This window comes from Selaginella moellendorffii, unplaced genomic scaffold, assembly GCF_000143415.4.
Source record: "Selaginella moellendorffii unplaced genomic scaffold, v1.0 SELMOscaffold_64, whole genome shotgun sequence".
Classification (NCBI taxonomy): domain Eukaryota; kingdom Viridiplantae; phylum Streptophyta; class Lycopodiopsida; order Selaginellales; family Selaginellaceae; genus Selaginella; species Selaginella moellendorffii.
In genome coordinates, this window is record NW_003314325.1 from 788,075 (window position 1) to 800,198 (window position 12,124).

Genomic DNA, 12,124 nt, shown 5'->3' on the forward strand with positions numbered 1-12,124 from the left:
AGAAAATGCCACAATCAACTTAGAGTGAGCAGTGTTACAGCATACACAGTGGATACATGGAGTTTCTTTTTACAAGATCTTTTGTCTAACCTCTAAGCTTCTCCAATGCTTGTCTTACGTCTTCAACTCTTGCAATTTCCTTAAGCAGATTGCTTATCTTCTTCAATTCATCATATTTATGCCCTTTCCTGTTTTTGAATGCCCGGATGACAATTCCATTGCTGGGCTGCAAGCAAAAGGACTCTGGCTTGTCGTCCACGATCACCGTGTGTCTGAGGTCCCGCCCTAACCTTGAAAGATCTTTCACAACCTTTCTCCCTCCCACTTCCTTGGGCGAGCATGAATCTCTGTAGAGGCGATGGGTGAAGAGATTCCCAGCTGGGTCGAGCCTATCCAATATCCTGTCCGCATAAGGCTTCACCGCTCGAGTAAAAACCACGATCTCGTATATTTGACTCATCTCATTTAGAAATGTATCCACACCCGGCCGCTTTGCGACAAGGTAGCGCTGCAATGGAAGAATCTTCCCACTGAAGAGCTTGAGGGACGCTGTGGCCTTGTGGGCATGGATTAGTGTCTCGTCCATGTCTAACACAAGCGTGGGTTTCTCCTCCAAAGTTGGCGGTAGTAGTGGAGAACTGTGTGTCACCTTTACCTTTTTGTTCTTTACTTTGGTCACCATGTCGAGCGTTGCAAAACTCCAATCGCCATATTCTCTCACCCTCTTCATCGCTCTGATAAAAAAGAAAGAAAGAACGCAAGCCCTAATTGTAAAGGATCTTTATAAATCAAATTAAATACACATTACTAAATATACCATAATTCTGGCCGTAGAAAATTTCATGGATTTTTTCTCTCAGGCTCGCTGGTTTTGGAGGTGGGAGCGTTGTCCCGCTTAAATGGCAATCCACAGTTTGAGAGGAGTATGCGCAGTACTAGTGAACTGAACTTACTGGGAACGAACCTTGACATAACTGAAGATTTGTTCGATTGCATATTCTGGAACGCAGAGAGAGTTCAGTAGCTTTGGTTCTGACCTCCAGCATGGATGTAAAGCGGATTTGAGTCACTGAAGGCGGAAGTTTGCTGGCTGAGAAAGAATCCAACAGCTCCAAATTTCCTTTAGCTCCAATCTAAACTCGCCTCAAGATGTTCGTCTTTCGCTGATATCTATTCTGACTTGAGCATTGAGAACGTGTGTTTCATTGTAGATCATTCCAACCATGGTGGTGAAACCATGGTTATCAACATTAAGGTGCTACTACTGCCACTGGAGTAAAAGTTTGTGCGAGCTTTTGTGTGAGTTCGTGCTCTTGGATGTTTATCTATGGGAGATTGCCCCCTTTGTTTGCTCAATCTATTCTCTTTTCTCTTGGCTCTCCAGAAATTATGGCTCCTACTCGAAAGCTTGTGCTTGCCTCGCTCCTCTAATGCCTGGTCATCACTGCGGCTTTTGCTGCTGCAGTTTTGTTTAGTTCTTTCTCCAAAATCTCGATAGTTCCTGTGTCCACACCAGCGACGACCATGGCGATCCATCAGCAAACTACAGTGCTCAATAGTATAACTCTCTGTGTGTTTTTCATGACGTTTTTTCTGTGGATCTTAGCCTTCCTTTACACGGCTAGGCCATGTTTTGTTCTTTGAAGTTAAGCTTGACTCGAGAAAATAAAGTGGTCAAGAAATGGATGATCTTGCTCGCCGGGTCTACTCTGCTGGATTTGTCACAGTCTTCGCTGGTTGTGAATTTCGAGTCGGAGGACACGTTCATTGACCCTGAAGGCAGCGCTCGCGGCAGTGGAAGCGTATACAATTTCTAGATTTTGAGAAGCACTGTTTTCTGCTACATTCAAGTGGCTTGCAGGTTGGTGGTGGTATGAACTTGAGGAACGCGAAGTCCTATCTCGATACTGGAGCAAGTCATGTGTTGTCACCTCGGTAAGTGTTTTATATCAGTCTTGGAATTTAACTCTTAACATTGTGTGTGTGTGAGATTAAGTTTTGCTCTGGCATTCTCTCGAGAGCGAGGAGTGCAATGCGATCGTCTGGATGGCAATGGTGCCAGCTTTTGCTCACAAGGGACTCCTCTTGGAAACTTGAGTTTGGTGCCGGGAAGAGGCTCATCGCTTCTTGGAGGTGGCCAATTCCAGAGATAGGCCGAGAGGAGCACTGTGCGCGCCATCTTGCTCTTGTAAGGCATTCGATCGTAAATAAACTTTGCATTTTCAAGATGGTTTCTAGAGGTGAGCATATGGATCATTGTTGCCCAAGAGATGAGCCATCTTTAGGAAGGAATCTAGTGCCTCGTCCAAATGCCCATTCGAGGCATATGCGCCAAGCATGGAGTTCCAGGCCACCACGTGCCTCTCAAACAAACATTTAGCCTCCTCCAAGCAGCCATGAGGTGCATAGCCGTCGATCATAGCCGTAAATGCCACCTCATTAAGATCCGGGGCATCTTCAAAGAGATTCTTTGCTTGCTCCATATGCCCGGCCTGGTGATATGGTCGTCCATGTTACTAGGGCATTCTATCAAAGAGATCTTTAGCTTCATCCAGCCGCTGGTTCTGGCAGTGGCCTTGGATCATGGCCGTCCACGGCGCGTGAGAGATGCCCGTTATGGGTCATGGCCGTGCTAGAAACGGGGGTTTGCTCCGGCATGGAGTGGAATACCGCCTCCGCCTCGCCGAGATTGCCACTCGGCGAGTACATCTCGATCATCGCGTTCCAGGTGATGGAATTCTTTGCAGGGATGCGATCGAAGAGCTGCTTGGCGCGCTGCACGTCCCCGGCCGCGGCTTCAGGTCGTGGTTGCGAATGTAGGCCTGGAGGGTGAGATTCCAAGAGAAGAGATTGGGATCCGAGGTAGAATCGAAGACCGATCGCGCTTCCTCCAGGCAGCCGCAGCGGCCATACATCTGGACGAGGAGATTTCGCAGGAAGACGCTGTTGTTGTGGTCGCTGTGAAGGATCTGGGCGATGGATCCGGCGGCCATTGTCGCAAGATGTGACGAGGGCGGCAAGCTCTTATGCGCATCGCATCATGGCCGTTGGATGATGGGGACGTCCGAGGTTCAAGTCCTGGCAGGTTCTAGCTTCCCGATGTTTTTCATGGCACGCTGCGAGAACTCATCCCCCATCGCTCAGCTGCACTCCAAATGCCGGGCGCGCTCGTCAACGACAGAATTAACTTCCTGGACACAAGTGGAAGAGAGCAGGCTGGTTTTCCGGGCGATGGATCAAAAGGATATCATCTCCTAATGTCTTGCGCAGCTTACGTTTGGGTTGAGCGTCTCAGCGGCAGTGCAAGATCTATCCTATCCGGTAAGCTCTTATTCCGTTTGCTCTCTTCTTGTTTCTTCTTTTCCAGTTGTGAGTTTTCGATTATGTTGACACGGTTGTGATGATCGGACAAGCCAGCACTTTCCAAAAGGACAGCACTATCCATACTTATGGAAACATCGTCTACATGAAATGCACATCTACTATACGATCTACATCTCGGGCGACTGTCCTAAGTCCATCTACCGGTACAAGAAAACTCATTTATATTTTGGAGAGAACTAAACGAGTGAAAAATAGGTGGCCATAGAGACTGGAACCCTCCAAATACGCTGCGTTCTAGCTGATAGTCGTCAGCTGCTCTATACCGATGGCTTTCCAGTAAGAAACGTGTTTAACCGTGTTATATGTGCTTGCTTCAATGGAGCGTCCAACACCGCTCAAACAGGAGGCTTGGACATGCGAGTGATAGTAAGCAAGATAAGCAGGGTCTGACCTGAGGTTCTGCTCCGCCTCCACCACATCCAGCAGCTGATGATATCTCCAGAGGATCTCAAGGTCTGTCAATCTTTCTCCTCGAGTTTTAACAAGTTTGTCCTTTTACTGAGATCTTGGTTATCTCTTAAGGTTTCTAAGCAATGCACGGCGTTATTGCTTTCTACAAAGACACAACGAGAGTCCTTGTTAACACTCTTGGATTTCAAAGTTATGGAGGCACACGCTCCATACGTCTGGGTGGGATGTTTTCTCAGAAATCCTGGAGGTCTCGAGTTTTCTTGACTTTTAGTTTTAGGGAAGGTCAGGTATGGACGTCCATGAGCAAGATGAGATTGCAGTTTCGCAATGGTTTCAAGACGCATGAGCCGCAGGTCTTAGAGATCATAACCTTTCCAAAGTTTGGCATTGGACAGCGTGCGTTTCTCATCCAGACTCAAGGTATGTATGTTTGGAGCTATGGCCGTTGTGCATTTTTTATGGTTTTTATGTTTTTGATAGAGGGAAACATACTGTGGGACTGCATCTCATTTCTAGACGATGCCACAGTGGCGATAATCAAGTCACTAGGTGGATTGAGAGCGATTGCCACCTCTCACCCGCATTACTACAGCACAAACTCTCGATGGAGCGAGGCTTTTGGAGGCGTCCCGGTTTATACCCGGGAATGGTATTGTCTACCTTTGTTTCTCTCTTTCATTTCGATCTCTCTGTATCCATACTTTTGCAGAGTGGTTTACCAGCACGAAAAGGTGAAGTTCTACTATGGGAGGGACTCACGCTTTTAGCCTTGCACAAATCCTCCACTGGTCTCATGGAGCTCAAGGAGAGGTGTTTTATTCACTGGAGATATCTTACAGGTATAAACTTCTGTCGTTTACAAACTTTGTTTTCGTTTTGTTTTCCTCACTCCATGTTTGATTTGTAGGTGGGGATGGACAACAAAACAGTGAGCATAATGAGATCGTACCCAAAGTATATACCACTCGTCCATGTTTGATTTGTAGGTGGGGATGGACAACAAAATAGTGAGGATAGTGAGATCGTATCTAAACTATGTACCACTCTTGTCAAGCCACACTAAAAGGATAGGCCAGGTGATCGAGCCATGGGATTTTGGGAGGCTCTACGTTGCGTTTCAGGACAGAGAGGATGACGCTGCTTAAGCATCACAATTATTGATTGACTCTCAAGTAATGAATCAGACTGAAACTCGAGATGCTTTTCTGATTATGATTTGCCATAACATTGTTTCCAAAGTTAAATTGGACATTTGTTTTTGTGAGGGAGAAAATAACTTAGAGTGAGCAGTGTTACAGCATACACAGTGGATACATGGAGTTTCTTTTTACAAGATCTTTTGTCTAACCTCTAAGCTTCTCCAATGCTTGTCTTACATCTTCAACTCTTGCAATTTCCTTAAGCAGATTGCTTATCTTCTTCAATTCATCATATTTATGCCCTTTCCTGTTTTTGAATGCCCGGATGACAATTCCATTGCTGGGCTGCAAGCAAAAGGACTCTGGCTTGTCGTCCACGATAACCGTGTGTCTGAGGTCCCGCCCTAACCTTGAAAGATCTTTCACAACCTTTCTCCCTCCCACTTCCTTGGGCGAGCATGAATCTCTGTAGAGGCGATGGGTGAAGAGATTCCCAGCTGGGTCGAGCCTATCCAATATCCTGTCCGCATAAGGCTTCACCGCTCGAGTAAAAACCACGATCTCGTATATTTGACTCATCTCATTTAGAAATGTATCCACACCTGGTCGCTTTGCGACAAGGTAGCGCTGCAATGGAAGAGTCCTCCCACTGAAGAGCTTGAGGGACGCTGTGGCCTTGTGGGCATGAATTAGTGTCTCGTCCATGTCTAACACAAGCGTGGGTTTCTCCTCCAAAGCTGGCAGTAGTAGTGGAGAACTGTGTGTCACCTTTACCTTTTTGTTCTTTACTTTGGTCACCATGTCGAGCGTTGCAAAACTCCAATCGCCATATTCTCTCGCCCTCTTCATCGCTCTGATAAAAAAGAAAGAAAGAACGCAAGCCCTAATTGTAAAGGATCTTTATAAATCAAATTAAATACACTTTACTAAATATACCATAATTCTGGCCGTAGAAAATTTCATGGATTTTTTCTCTCAGGCTCGCTGGTTTTGGAGGTGGGAGCGTTGTCCCGCTTAAATGGCAATCCACAGTTTGAGAGGAGTATGCGCAGTACTAGTGAACTGAACTTACTGGGAACGAACCTTGACATAACTGAAGATTTGTTCGATTGCATATTCTGGAACGCAGAGAGAGTTCAGTAGCTTTGGTTCTGACCTCCAGCATGGATGTAAAGCGGATTTGAGTCACTGAAGGCGGAAGTTTGCCGGCTGAGAAAGAATCCAACAGCTCCAAATTTCCTTCTCAAGATGTTCGTCTTTCGCTGATATCTATTCTGACTTGAGCATTGAGAACGTGTGTTTCATTGTAGATCATTCCAACCATGGTGGTGAAACCATGGTTATCAACGTTAAGGTGCTACTACTGCCACTGGAGTAAAAGTTTGTGCGAGCTTTTGTGTGAGTTCGTGCTCTTGGATGTTTATCTATGGGAGATTGCCCCTTTTGTTTGCTCAATCTATTCTCTTTTCTCTTGGCTCTCCAGAAATTATGGCTCCTACTCGAAAGCTTGTGCTTGCATCGCTCCTCTAATGCCTGGTCATCACTGCGGCTTTTGCTGCTGCAGTTTTGTTTAGTTCTTTCTCCAAAATCTCGATAGTTTCTGTGTCCACACCAGCGACGACCATGGCAATCCATCAGCAAACTACAGTGCTCAATAGTATAACTCTCTGTGTGTTTTCCATGGCGTTTTTTCTGTGGATCTTAGCCTTCCTTTACACGGCTAGGCCATGTTTTGTTCTTTGAAGTTAAGCTTGACTCGAGAAAATAAAGTGGTCAAGAAATGGATGATCTTGCTGGCCGGGTCTACTCTGCTGGATTTGTCACAGTCTTCGCTGGTTGTGAATTTCGAGTCGGAGGACACGTTCATTGACCGTGAAGGCAGCGCTTGCGGCAGTGGAAGCGTATACAATTTCTAGATTTTGAGAAGCACTGTTTTCTGCTACATTCAAGTGGCTTGCAGATCCGTGGTGGTATGAACTTGAGGAACGTGAAGTCCTATCTCGATACTGGGGCGAGTCATGTGTTGTCACCTCGGTAAGTGTTTTACATCAGTCTTGGAATTTAACTCTTAACATTGTGTGTGTGAGACTAAGTCTTGCTCTGGCATTCTCTCGTGAGCAAGGAGCGCGATGCAATCGTCTGGATGGCAATGGTGCCAGCTTTTGCTCACAAGGGACTCCTCTTGGAAACTTGAGTTTGGTGCCGGGAAGAGGCTCATCGCTTCTTGGAGGTGGCCAATTCCAGAGATAGGCCGAGAGGAGCACTGTGCGCGCCATCTTGCTCTTGTAAGGCATTCGATCGTAAATAAACTTTGCATTTTCAAGATGGTTTCTAGAGGTGAGCATATGGATCATTGTTGCCCAAGAGATGAGCCATCTTTAGGAAGGAATCTAGTGCCTCGTCCAAATGCCCATTCGAGGCATATGCGCCAAGCATGGAGTTCCAGGCCACCACGTGCCTCTCAAACAAACATTTAGCCTCCTCCAAGCAGCCATGAGGTGCATAGCCGTCGATCATAGCCGTAAATGCCACCTCATTAAGATCCGGGGCATCTTCAAAGAGATTCTTTGCTTGCTCCATATGCCCGGCCTGGTGATCATGGTCGTCCATGTTACTAGGGCATTCTATCAAAGAGATCTTTAGCTTCATCCAGCCGCTGGTTCTGGCAGTGGCCTTGGATCATGGCCGTCCACGGCGCGTGAGAGATGCCCGTTATGGGCCATGGCCGTGCTAGAAACGGGGGTTTGCTCCGGCATGGAGTGGAATACCGCCTCCGCCTCGCCGAGATTGCCACTCGGCGAGTACATCTCGATCATCGCGATCCAGGTGATGGAATTCTTTGCAGGGATGCGATCGAAGAGCTGCTTGGCGCGCTGCACGTCCCCGGCCGCGGCTTCAGGTCGTGGCTGCGAATGTAGGCCTGGAGGGTGAGATTCCAAGAGAAGAGATTGGGATCCGAGGTAGAATCGAAGACCGATCGCGCTTCCTCCAGGCAGCCGCAGCGGCCATACATCTGGACGAGGAGATTTCGCAGGAAGACGCTGTTGTTGTGGTCGCTGTGAAGGATCTGGGCGATGGATCCGGCGGCCATTGTCGCAAGATGTGACGAGGGCGGCAAGCTCTTATGCGCATCGCATCATGGCCGTTGGATGATGGGGACGTCCGAGGTTCAAGTCCTGGCAGGTTCTAGCTTCCCGATGTTTTTCATGGCACGCTGCGAGAACTCATCCCCCATCGCTCAGCTGCACTCCAAATGCCGGGCGCGCTCGTCAACGACAGAATTAACTTCCTGGACACAAGTGGAAGAGAGCAGGCTGGTTTTCCGGGCGATGGATCAAAAGGATATCATCTCCTAATGTCTTGCGCAGCTTACGTTTGGGTTGAGCGTCTCAGCGGCAGTGCAAGATCTATCCTATCCGGTAAGCTCTTATTCCGTTTGCTCTCTTCTTGTTTCTTCGTTTCCAGTTGTGAGTTTTCGATTATGTTGACACGGTTGTGATGATCGGACAAACCAGCACTTTCCAAAAGGACAGCACTATCCATACTTATGGAAACATCGTCTACATGAAATGCACATCTACTATACGATCTACATCTCGGACGACTGTCCTAAGTCCATCTACCGGTACAAGAAAACTCATTTATATTTTGGAGAGAACTAAACGAGTGAAAAATAGGTGGCCATAGAGACTGGAACCCTCCAAATACGCTGCGTTCTAGCTGATAGTCGTCAGCTGCTCTATACCGATGGCTTTCCAGTAAGAAACGTGTTTAACCGTGTTATATGTGCTTGCTTCAATGGAGCGTCCAACACCGCTCAAACAGGAGGCTTGGACATGCGAGTGATAGTAAGCAAGATAAGCAGGGTCTGACCTGAGGTTCTGCTCCGCCTCCACCACATCCAGCAGCTGATGATATCTCCAGAGGATCTCAAGGTCTGTCAATCTTTCTCCTCGAGTTTTAACAAGTTTGTCCTTTTACTGAGATCTTGGTTATCTCTTAAGGTTTCTAAGCAATGCACGGCGTTATTGCTTTCTACAAAGACACCACGAGAGTCCTTGTTAACACTCTTGGATTTCAAAGTTATGGAGGCACACACTCCATACGTCTGGGTGGGATGTTTTCTCAGAAATCCTGGAGGTCTCGAGTTTTCTTGACTTTTAGTTTTAGGGAAGGTCAGGTATGGACGTCCATGAGCAAGATGAGATTGCAGTTTCGCAATGGTTTCAAGAAGCATGAGCCGCAGGTCTTCGAGATCATAACCTTTTTAAAGTTTGGCATTGGACAGCGTGCGTTTCTCATCCAGACTCAAGGTATGTATGTTTGGAGCTATGGCCGTTGTGCATTTTTTATGGTTTTTATGTTTTTGATAGAGGGAAACATACTGTGGGACTGCATCTCATTTCTAGACGATGCCACAGTGGCGATAATCAAGTCACTAGGTGGATTGAGAGCGATTGCCACCTCTCACCCGCATTACTACAGCACAAACTCTCGATGGAGCGAGGCTTTTGGAGGCGTCCCGGTTTATACCCGGGAATGGTATTGTCTACCTTTGTTTCTCTCTTTCATTTCGATCTCTCTGTATCCATACTTTTGCAGAGTGGTTTACCAGCACGAAAAGGTGAAGTTCTACTATGGGAGGGACTCACGCTTTTAGCCTTGCACAAATCCTCCACTGGTCTCATGGAGCTCAAGGAGAGGTGTTTTATTCACTGGAGATATCTTACAGGTATAAACTTCTGTCGTTTACAAACTTTGTTTTCGTTTTGTTTTCCTCACTCCATGTTTGATTTGTAGGTGGGGATGGACAACAAAACAGTGAGCATAATGAGATCGTACCCAAAGTATATACCACTCGTCCATGTTTGATTTGTAGGTGGGGATGGACAACAAAATAGTGAGGATAGTGAGATCGTATCTAAACTATGTACCACTCTTGTCAAGCCACACTAAAAGGATAGGCCAGGTGATCGAGCCATGGGATTTTGGGAGGCTCTACGTTGCGTTTCAGGACAGAGAGGATGACGCTGCTTAAGCATCACAATTATTGATTGACTCTCAAGTAATGAATCAGACTGAAACTCGAGATGCTTTTCTGATTATGATTTGCCATAACATTGTTTCCAAAGTTAAATTGGACATTTGTTTTTGTGAGGGAGAAAATAACTTAGAGTGAGCAGTGTTACAGCATACACAGTGGATACATGGAGTTTCTTTTTACAAGATCTTTTGTCTAACCTCTAAGCTTCTCCAATGCTTGTCTTACATCTTCAACTCTTGCAATTTCCTTAAGCAGATTGCTTATCTTCTTCAATTCATCATATTTATGCCCTTTCCTGTTTTTGAATGCCCGGATGACAATTCCATTGCTGGGCTGCAAGCAAAAGGACTCTGGCTTGTCGTCCACGATAACCGTGTGTCTGAGGTCCCGCCCTAACCTTGAAAGATCTTTCACAACCTTTCTCCCTCCCACTTCCTTGGGCGAGCATGAATCTCTGTAGAGGCGATGGGTGAAGAGATTCCCAGCTGGGTCGAGCCTATCCAATATCCTGTCCGCATAAGGCTTCACCGCTCGAGTAAAAACCACGATCTCGTATATTTGACTCATCTCATTTAGAAATGTATCCACACCTGGTCGCTTTGCGACAAGGTAGCGCTGCAATGGAAGAGTCCTCCCACTGAAGAGCTTGAGGGACGCTGTGGCCTTGTGGGCATGAATTAGTGTCTCGTCCATGTCTAACACAAGCGTGGGTTTCTCCTCCAAAGCTGGCAGTAGTAGTGGAGAACTGTGTGTCACCTTTACCTTTTTGTTCTTTACTTTGGTCACCATGTCGAGCGTTGCAAAACTCCAATCGCCATATTCTCTCGCCCTCTTCATCGCTCTGATAAAAAAGAAAGAAAGAACGCAAGCCCTAATTGTAAAGGATCTTTATAAATCAAATTAAATACACTTTACGAAATATACCATAATTCTGGCCGTAGAAAATTTCATGGATTTTTTCTCTCAGGCTCGCTGGTTTTGGAGGTGGGAGCGTTGTCCCGCTTAAATGGCAATCCACAGTTTGAGAGGAGTATGCGCAGTACTAGTGAACTGAACTTACTGGGAACGAACCTTGACATAACTGAGGATTTGTTCGATTGCATATTCTGGAACGCAGAGAGAGTTCAGTAGCTTTGGTTCTGACCTCCAGCATGGATGTAAAGCGGATTTGAGTCACTGAAGGCGGAAGTTTGCCGGCTGAGAAAGAATCCAACAGCTCCAAATTTCCTTTAGCTCCAATCTAAACTCGCCTCAAGATGTTTGTCTTTCGCTGATATCTATTCTGACTTGAGCATTGAGAACGTGTGTTTCATTGTAGATCATTCCAACCATGGTGGTGAAACCATGGTTATCAACGTTAAGGTGCTACTACTGCCACTGGAGTAAAAGTTTGTGCAAGCTTTTGTGTGAGTTCGTGCTCTTGGATGTTTATCTATGGGAGATTGCCCCCTTTGTTTGCTCAATCTATTCTCTTTTCTCTTGGCTCTCCAGAAATTATGGCTCCTACTCGAAAGCTTGTGCTTGCATCGCTCCTCTAATGCCTGGTCATCACTGCGGCTTTTGCTGCTGCAGTTTTGTTTAGTTCTTTCTCCAAAATCTCGATAGTTTCTGTGTCCACACCAGCGACGACCATGGCGATCCATCAGCAAACTACAGTGCCCAATAGTATAACTCTCTGTGTGTTTTCCATGGCGTTTTTTCTGTGGATCTTAGCCTTCCTTTACACGGCTAGGCCATGTTTTGTTCTTTGAAGTTAAGCTTGACTCGAGAAAATAAAGTGGTCAAGAAATGGATGATCTTGCTGGCCGGATCTACTCTGCTGGATTTGTCACAGTCTTCGCTGGTTGTGAATTTCGAGTCGGAGGACACGTTCATTGACCGTGAAGGCAGCGCTTGCGGCAGTGGAAGCGTATACAATTTCTAGATTTTGAGAAGCACTGTTTTCTGCTACATTCAAGTGGCTTGTAGATCCGTGGTGGTATGAACTTGAGGAACGCGAAGTCCTATCTCGATACTGGAGCAAGTCATGTGTTGTCACCTCGGTAAGTGTTTTATATCAGTCTTGGAATTTAACTCTTAACATTGTGTGTGTGTGAGATTAAGTTTTGCTCTGGCATTCTCTCGAGAGCGAGGAGTGCAATGCGAT

General features: G+C 46.4%; 5 protein-coding genes across 15 annotated transcripts; 2 read left to right on the forward strand and 3 right to left on the reverse strand.

Moving 5' to 3' along the window:
- Nucleotides 1-85: 85 nt before the first annotated feature.
- LOC9648732 (probable C-terminal domain small phosphatase) lies at nucleotides 86-1,526 on the reverse strand. Its single transcript, XM_002984867.2, has 2 exons — nucleotides 1,435-1,526; nucleotides 86-734 (listed from the first exon to the last, which is right to left on the reverse strand). Exons 1-2 carry the CDS (start codon nucleotides 1,524-1,526, stop codon nucleotides 86-88), a joined length of 741 nt encoding a protein of 246 aa, XP_002984913.2.
- Nucleotides 1,527-2,515: 989 nt separating this feature from the next.
- On the forward strand, nucleotides 2,516-5,005 carry LOC9645153. Of its 7 annotated transcripts, none has more exons than XM_024689970.1 (7): nucleotides 2,516-3,527; nucleotides 3,580-3,837; nucleotides 3,907-4,014; nucleotides 4,083-4,215; nucleotides 4,278-4,444; nucleotides 4,505-4,634; nucleotides 4,703-5,005. In XM_024689970.1, the coding sequence occupies exons 2-7, from the start codon at nucleotides 3,814-3,816 to the stop codon at nucleotides 4,801-4,803; spliced, it is 663 nt and encodes a 220-aa protein (XP_024545738.1). In that variant the 5' UTR covers nucleotides 2,516-3,527; nucleotides 3,580-3,813; the 3' UTR covers nucleotides 4,804-5,005. The 7 variants fall into 7 exon arrangements, with proteins under 7 accessions (XP_024545738.1, XP_024545735.1, XP_024545733.1 ...); XM_024689967.1 differs by having other exon boundaries at nucleotides 3,580-3,660; nucleotides 3,728-4,014; XM_024689965.1 differs by having other exon boundaries at nucleotides 2,516-3,321; nucleotides 3,414-3,527; nucleotides 3,580-4,014.
- Nucleotides 5,006-5,138: 133 nt separating this feature from the next.
- LOC9648733 (probable C-terminal domain small phosphatase) lies at nucleotides 5,139-5,783 on the reverse strand. The gene has a single exon (XM_002984868.2). It carries the CDS (start codon nucleotides 5,781-5,783, stop codon nucleotides 5,139-5,141), a length of 645 nt encoding a protein of 214 aa, XP_002984914.2.
- Nucleotides 5,784-7,161: 1,378 nt separating this feature from the next.
- LOC9645154 lies at nucleotides 7,162-10,037 on the forward strand. Of its 5 annotated transcripts, none has more exons than XR_002994215.1 (8): nucleotides 7,162-8,353; nucleotides 8,450-8,559; nucleotides 8,612-8,869; nucleotides 8,939-9,046; nucleotides 9,105-9,247; nucleotides 9,308-9,476; nucleotides 9,537-9,666; nucleotides 9,735-10,037. XR_002994215.1 is itself a non-coding variant. In XM_024689973.1 (8 exons), exons 5-8 carry the CDS (start codon nucleotides 8,950-8,952, stop codon nucleotides 9,833-9,835), a joined length of 696 nt encoding a protein of 231 aa, XP_024545741.1. In that variant the 5' UTR covers nucleotides 7,171-8,353; nucleotides 8,450-8,559; nucleotides 8,612-8,692; nucleotides 8,760-8,869; nucleotides 8,939-8,949; the 3' UTR covers nucleotides 9,836-10,037. The 5 variants fall into 5 exon arrangements, 4 of the variants coding, with proteins under 4 accessions (XP_024545741.1, XP_024545739.1, XP_024545742.1 ...); XM_024689973.1 differs by having other exon boundaries at nucleotides 7,171-8,353; nucleotides 8,612-8,692; nucleotides 8,760-8,869; nucleotides 8,939-9,247; nucleotides 9,310-9,476; XM_024689971.1 differs by having other exon boundaries at nucleotides 7,171-8,353; nucleotides 8,939-9,247; nucleotides 9,310-9,476.
- A 133-nt stretch (nucleotides 10,038-10,170) lies between these two features.
- Nucleotides 10,171-10,815, reverse strand: LOC9648734 (probable C-terminal domain small phosphatase). The gene has a single exon (XM_002984869.2). It carries the CDS (start codon nucleotides 10,813-10,815, stop codon nucleotides 10,171-10,173), a length of 645 nt encoding a protein of 214 aa, XP_002984915.2.
- Nucleotides 10,816-12,124: the final 1,309 nt, after the last annotated feature.

Coding starts and splice junctions, on each gene's coding strand:
- LOC9648733 (XM_002984868.2), bottom strand. CDS start 5,783: ATGAAGAGGGCGAGAGAATATGGCGATTGGAGTTTTGCAACGCTCGAC.
- LOC9645154 (XM_024689972.1), top strand. CDS start 8,950: ATGCACGGCGTTATTGCTTTCTACAAAGACACCACGAGAGTCCTTGTT. Junction 9,248..9,309: donor GTTTCTCATCCAGACTCAAG/GTATGTATGTTT, acceptor TTTTTGATAGAG/GGAAACATACTGTGGGACTG. Junction 9,667..9,734: donor TCACTGGAGATATCTTACAG/GTATAAACTTCT, acceptor TTTGATTTGTAG/GTGGGGATGGACAACAAAAC.
- LOC9648734 (XM_002984869.2), bottom strand. CDS start 10,815: ATGAAGAGGGCGAGAGAATATGGCGATTGGAGTTTTGCAACGCTCGAC.
- LOC9648732 (XM_002984867.2), bottom strand. CDS start 1,526: ATGGTCGTCGCTGGTGTGGACACAGGAACTATCGAGATTTTGGAGAAA. Junction 735..1,434: donor AAAGCCGCAGTGATGACCAG/GCATTAGAGGAG, acceptor CTTTTTTATCAG/AGCGATGAAGAGGGTGAGAG.
- LOC9645153 (XM_024689967.1), top strand. CDS start 3,814: ATGATATCTCCAGAGGATCTCAAGGTCTGTCAATCTTTCTCCTCGAGT. Junction 4,216..4,277: donor GTTTCTCATCCAGACTCAAG/GTATGTATGTTT, acceptor TTTTTGATAGAG/GGAAACATACTGTGGGACTG. Junction 4,445..4,504: donor CCGGTTTATACCCGGGAATG/GTATTGTCTACC, acceptor ATACTTTTGCAG/AGTGGTTTACCAGCACGAAA.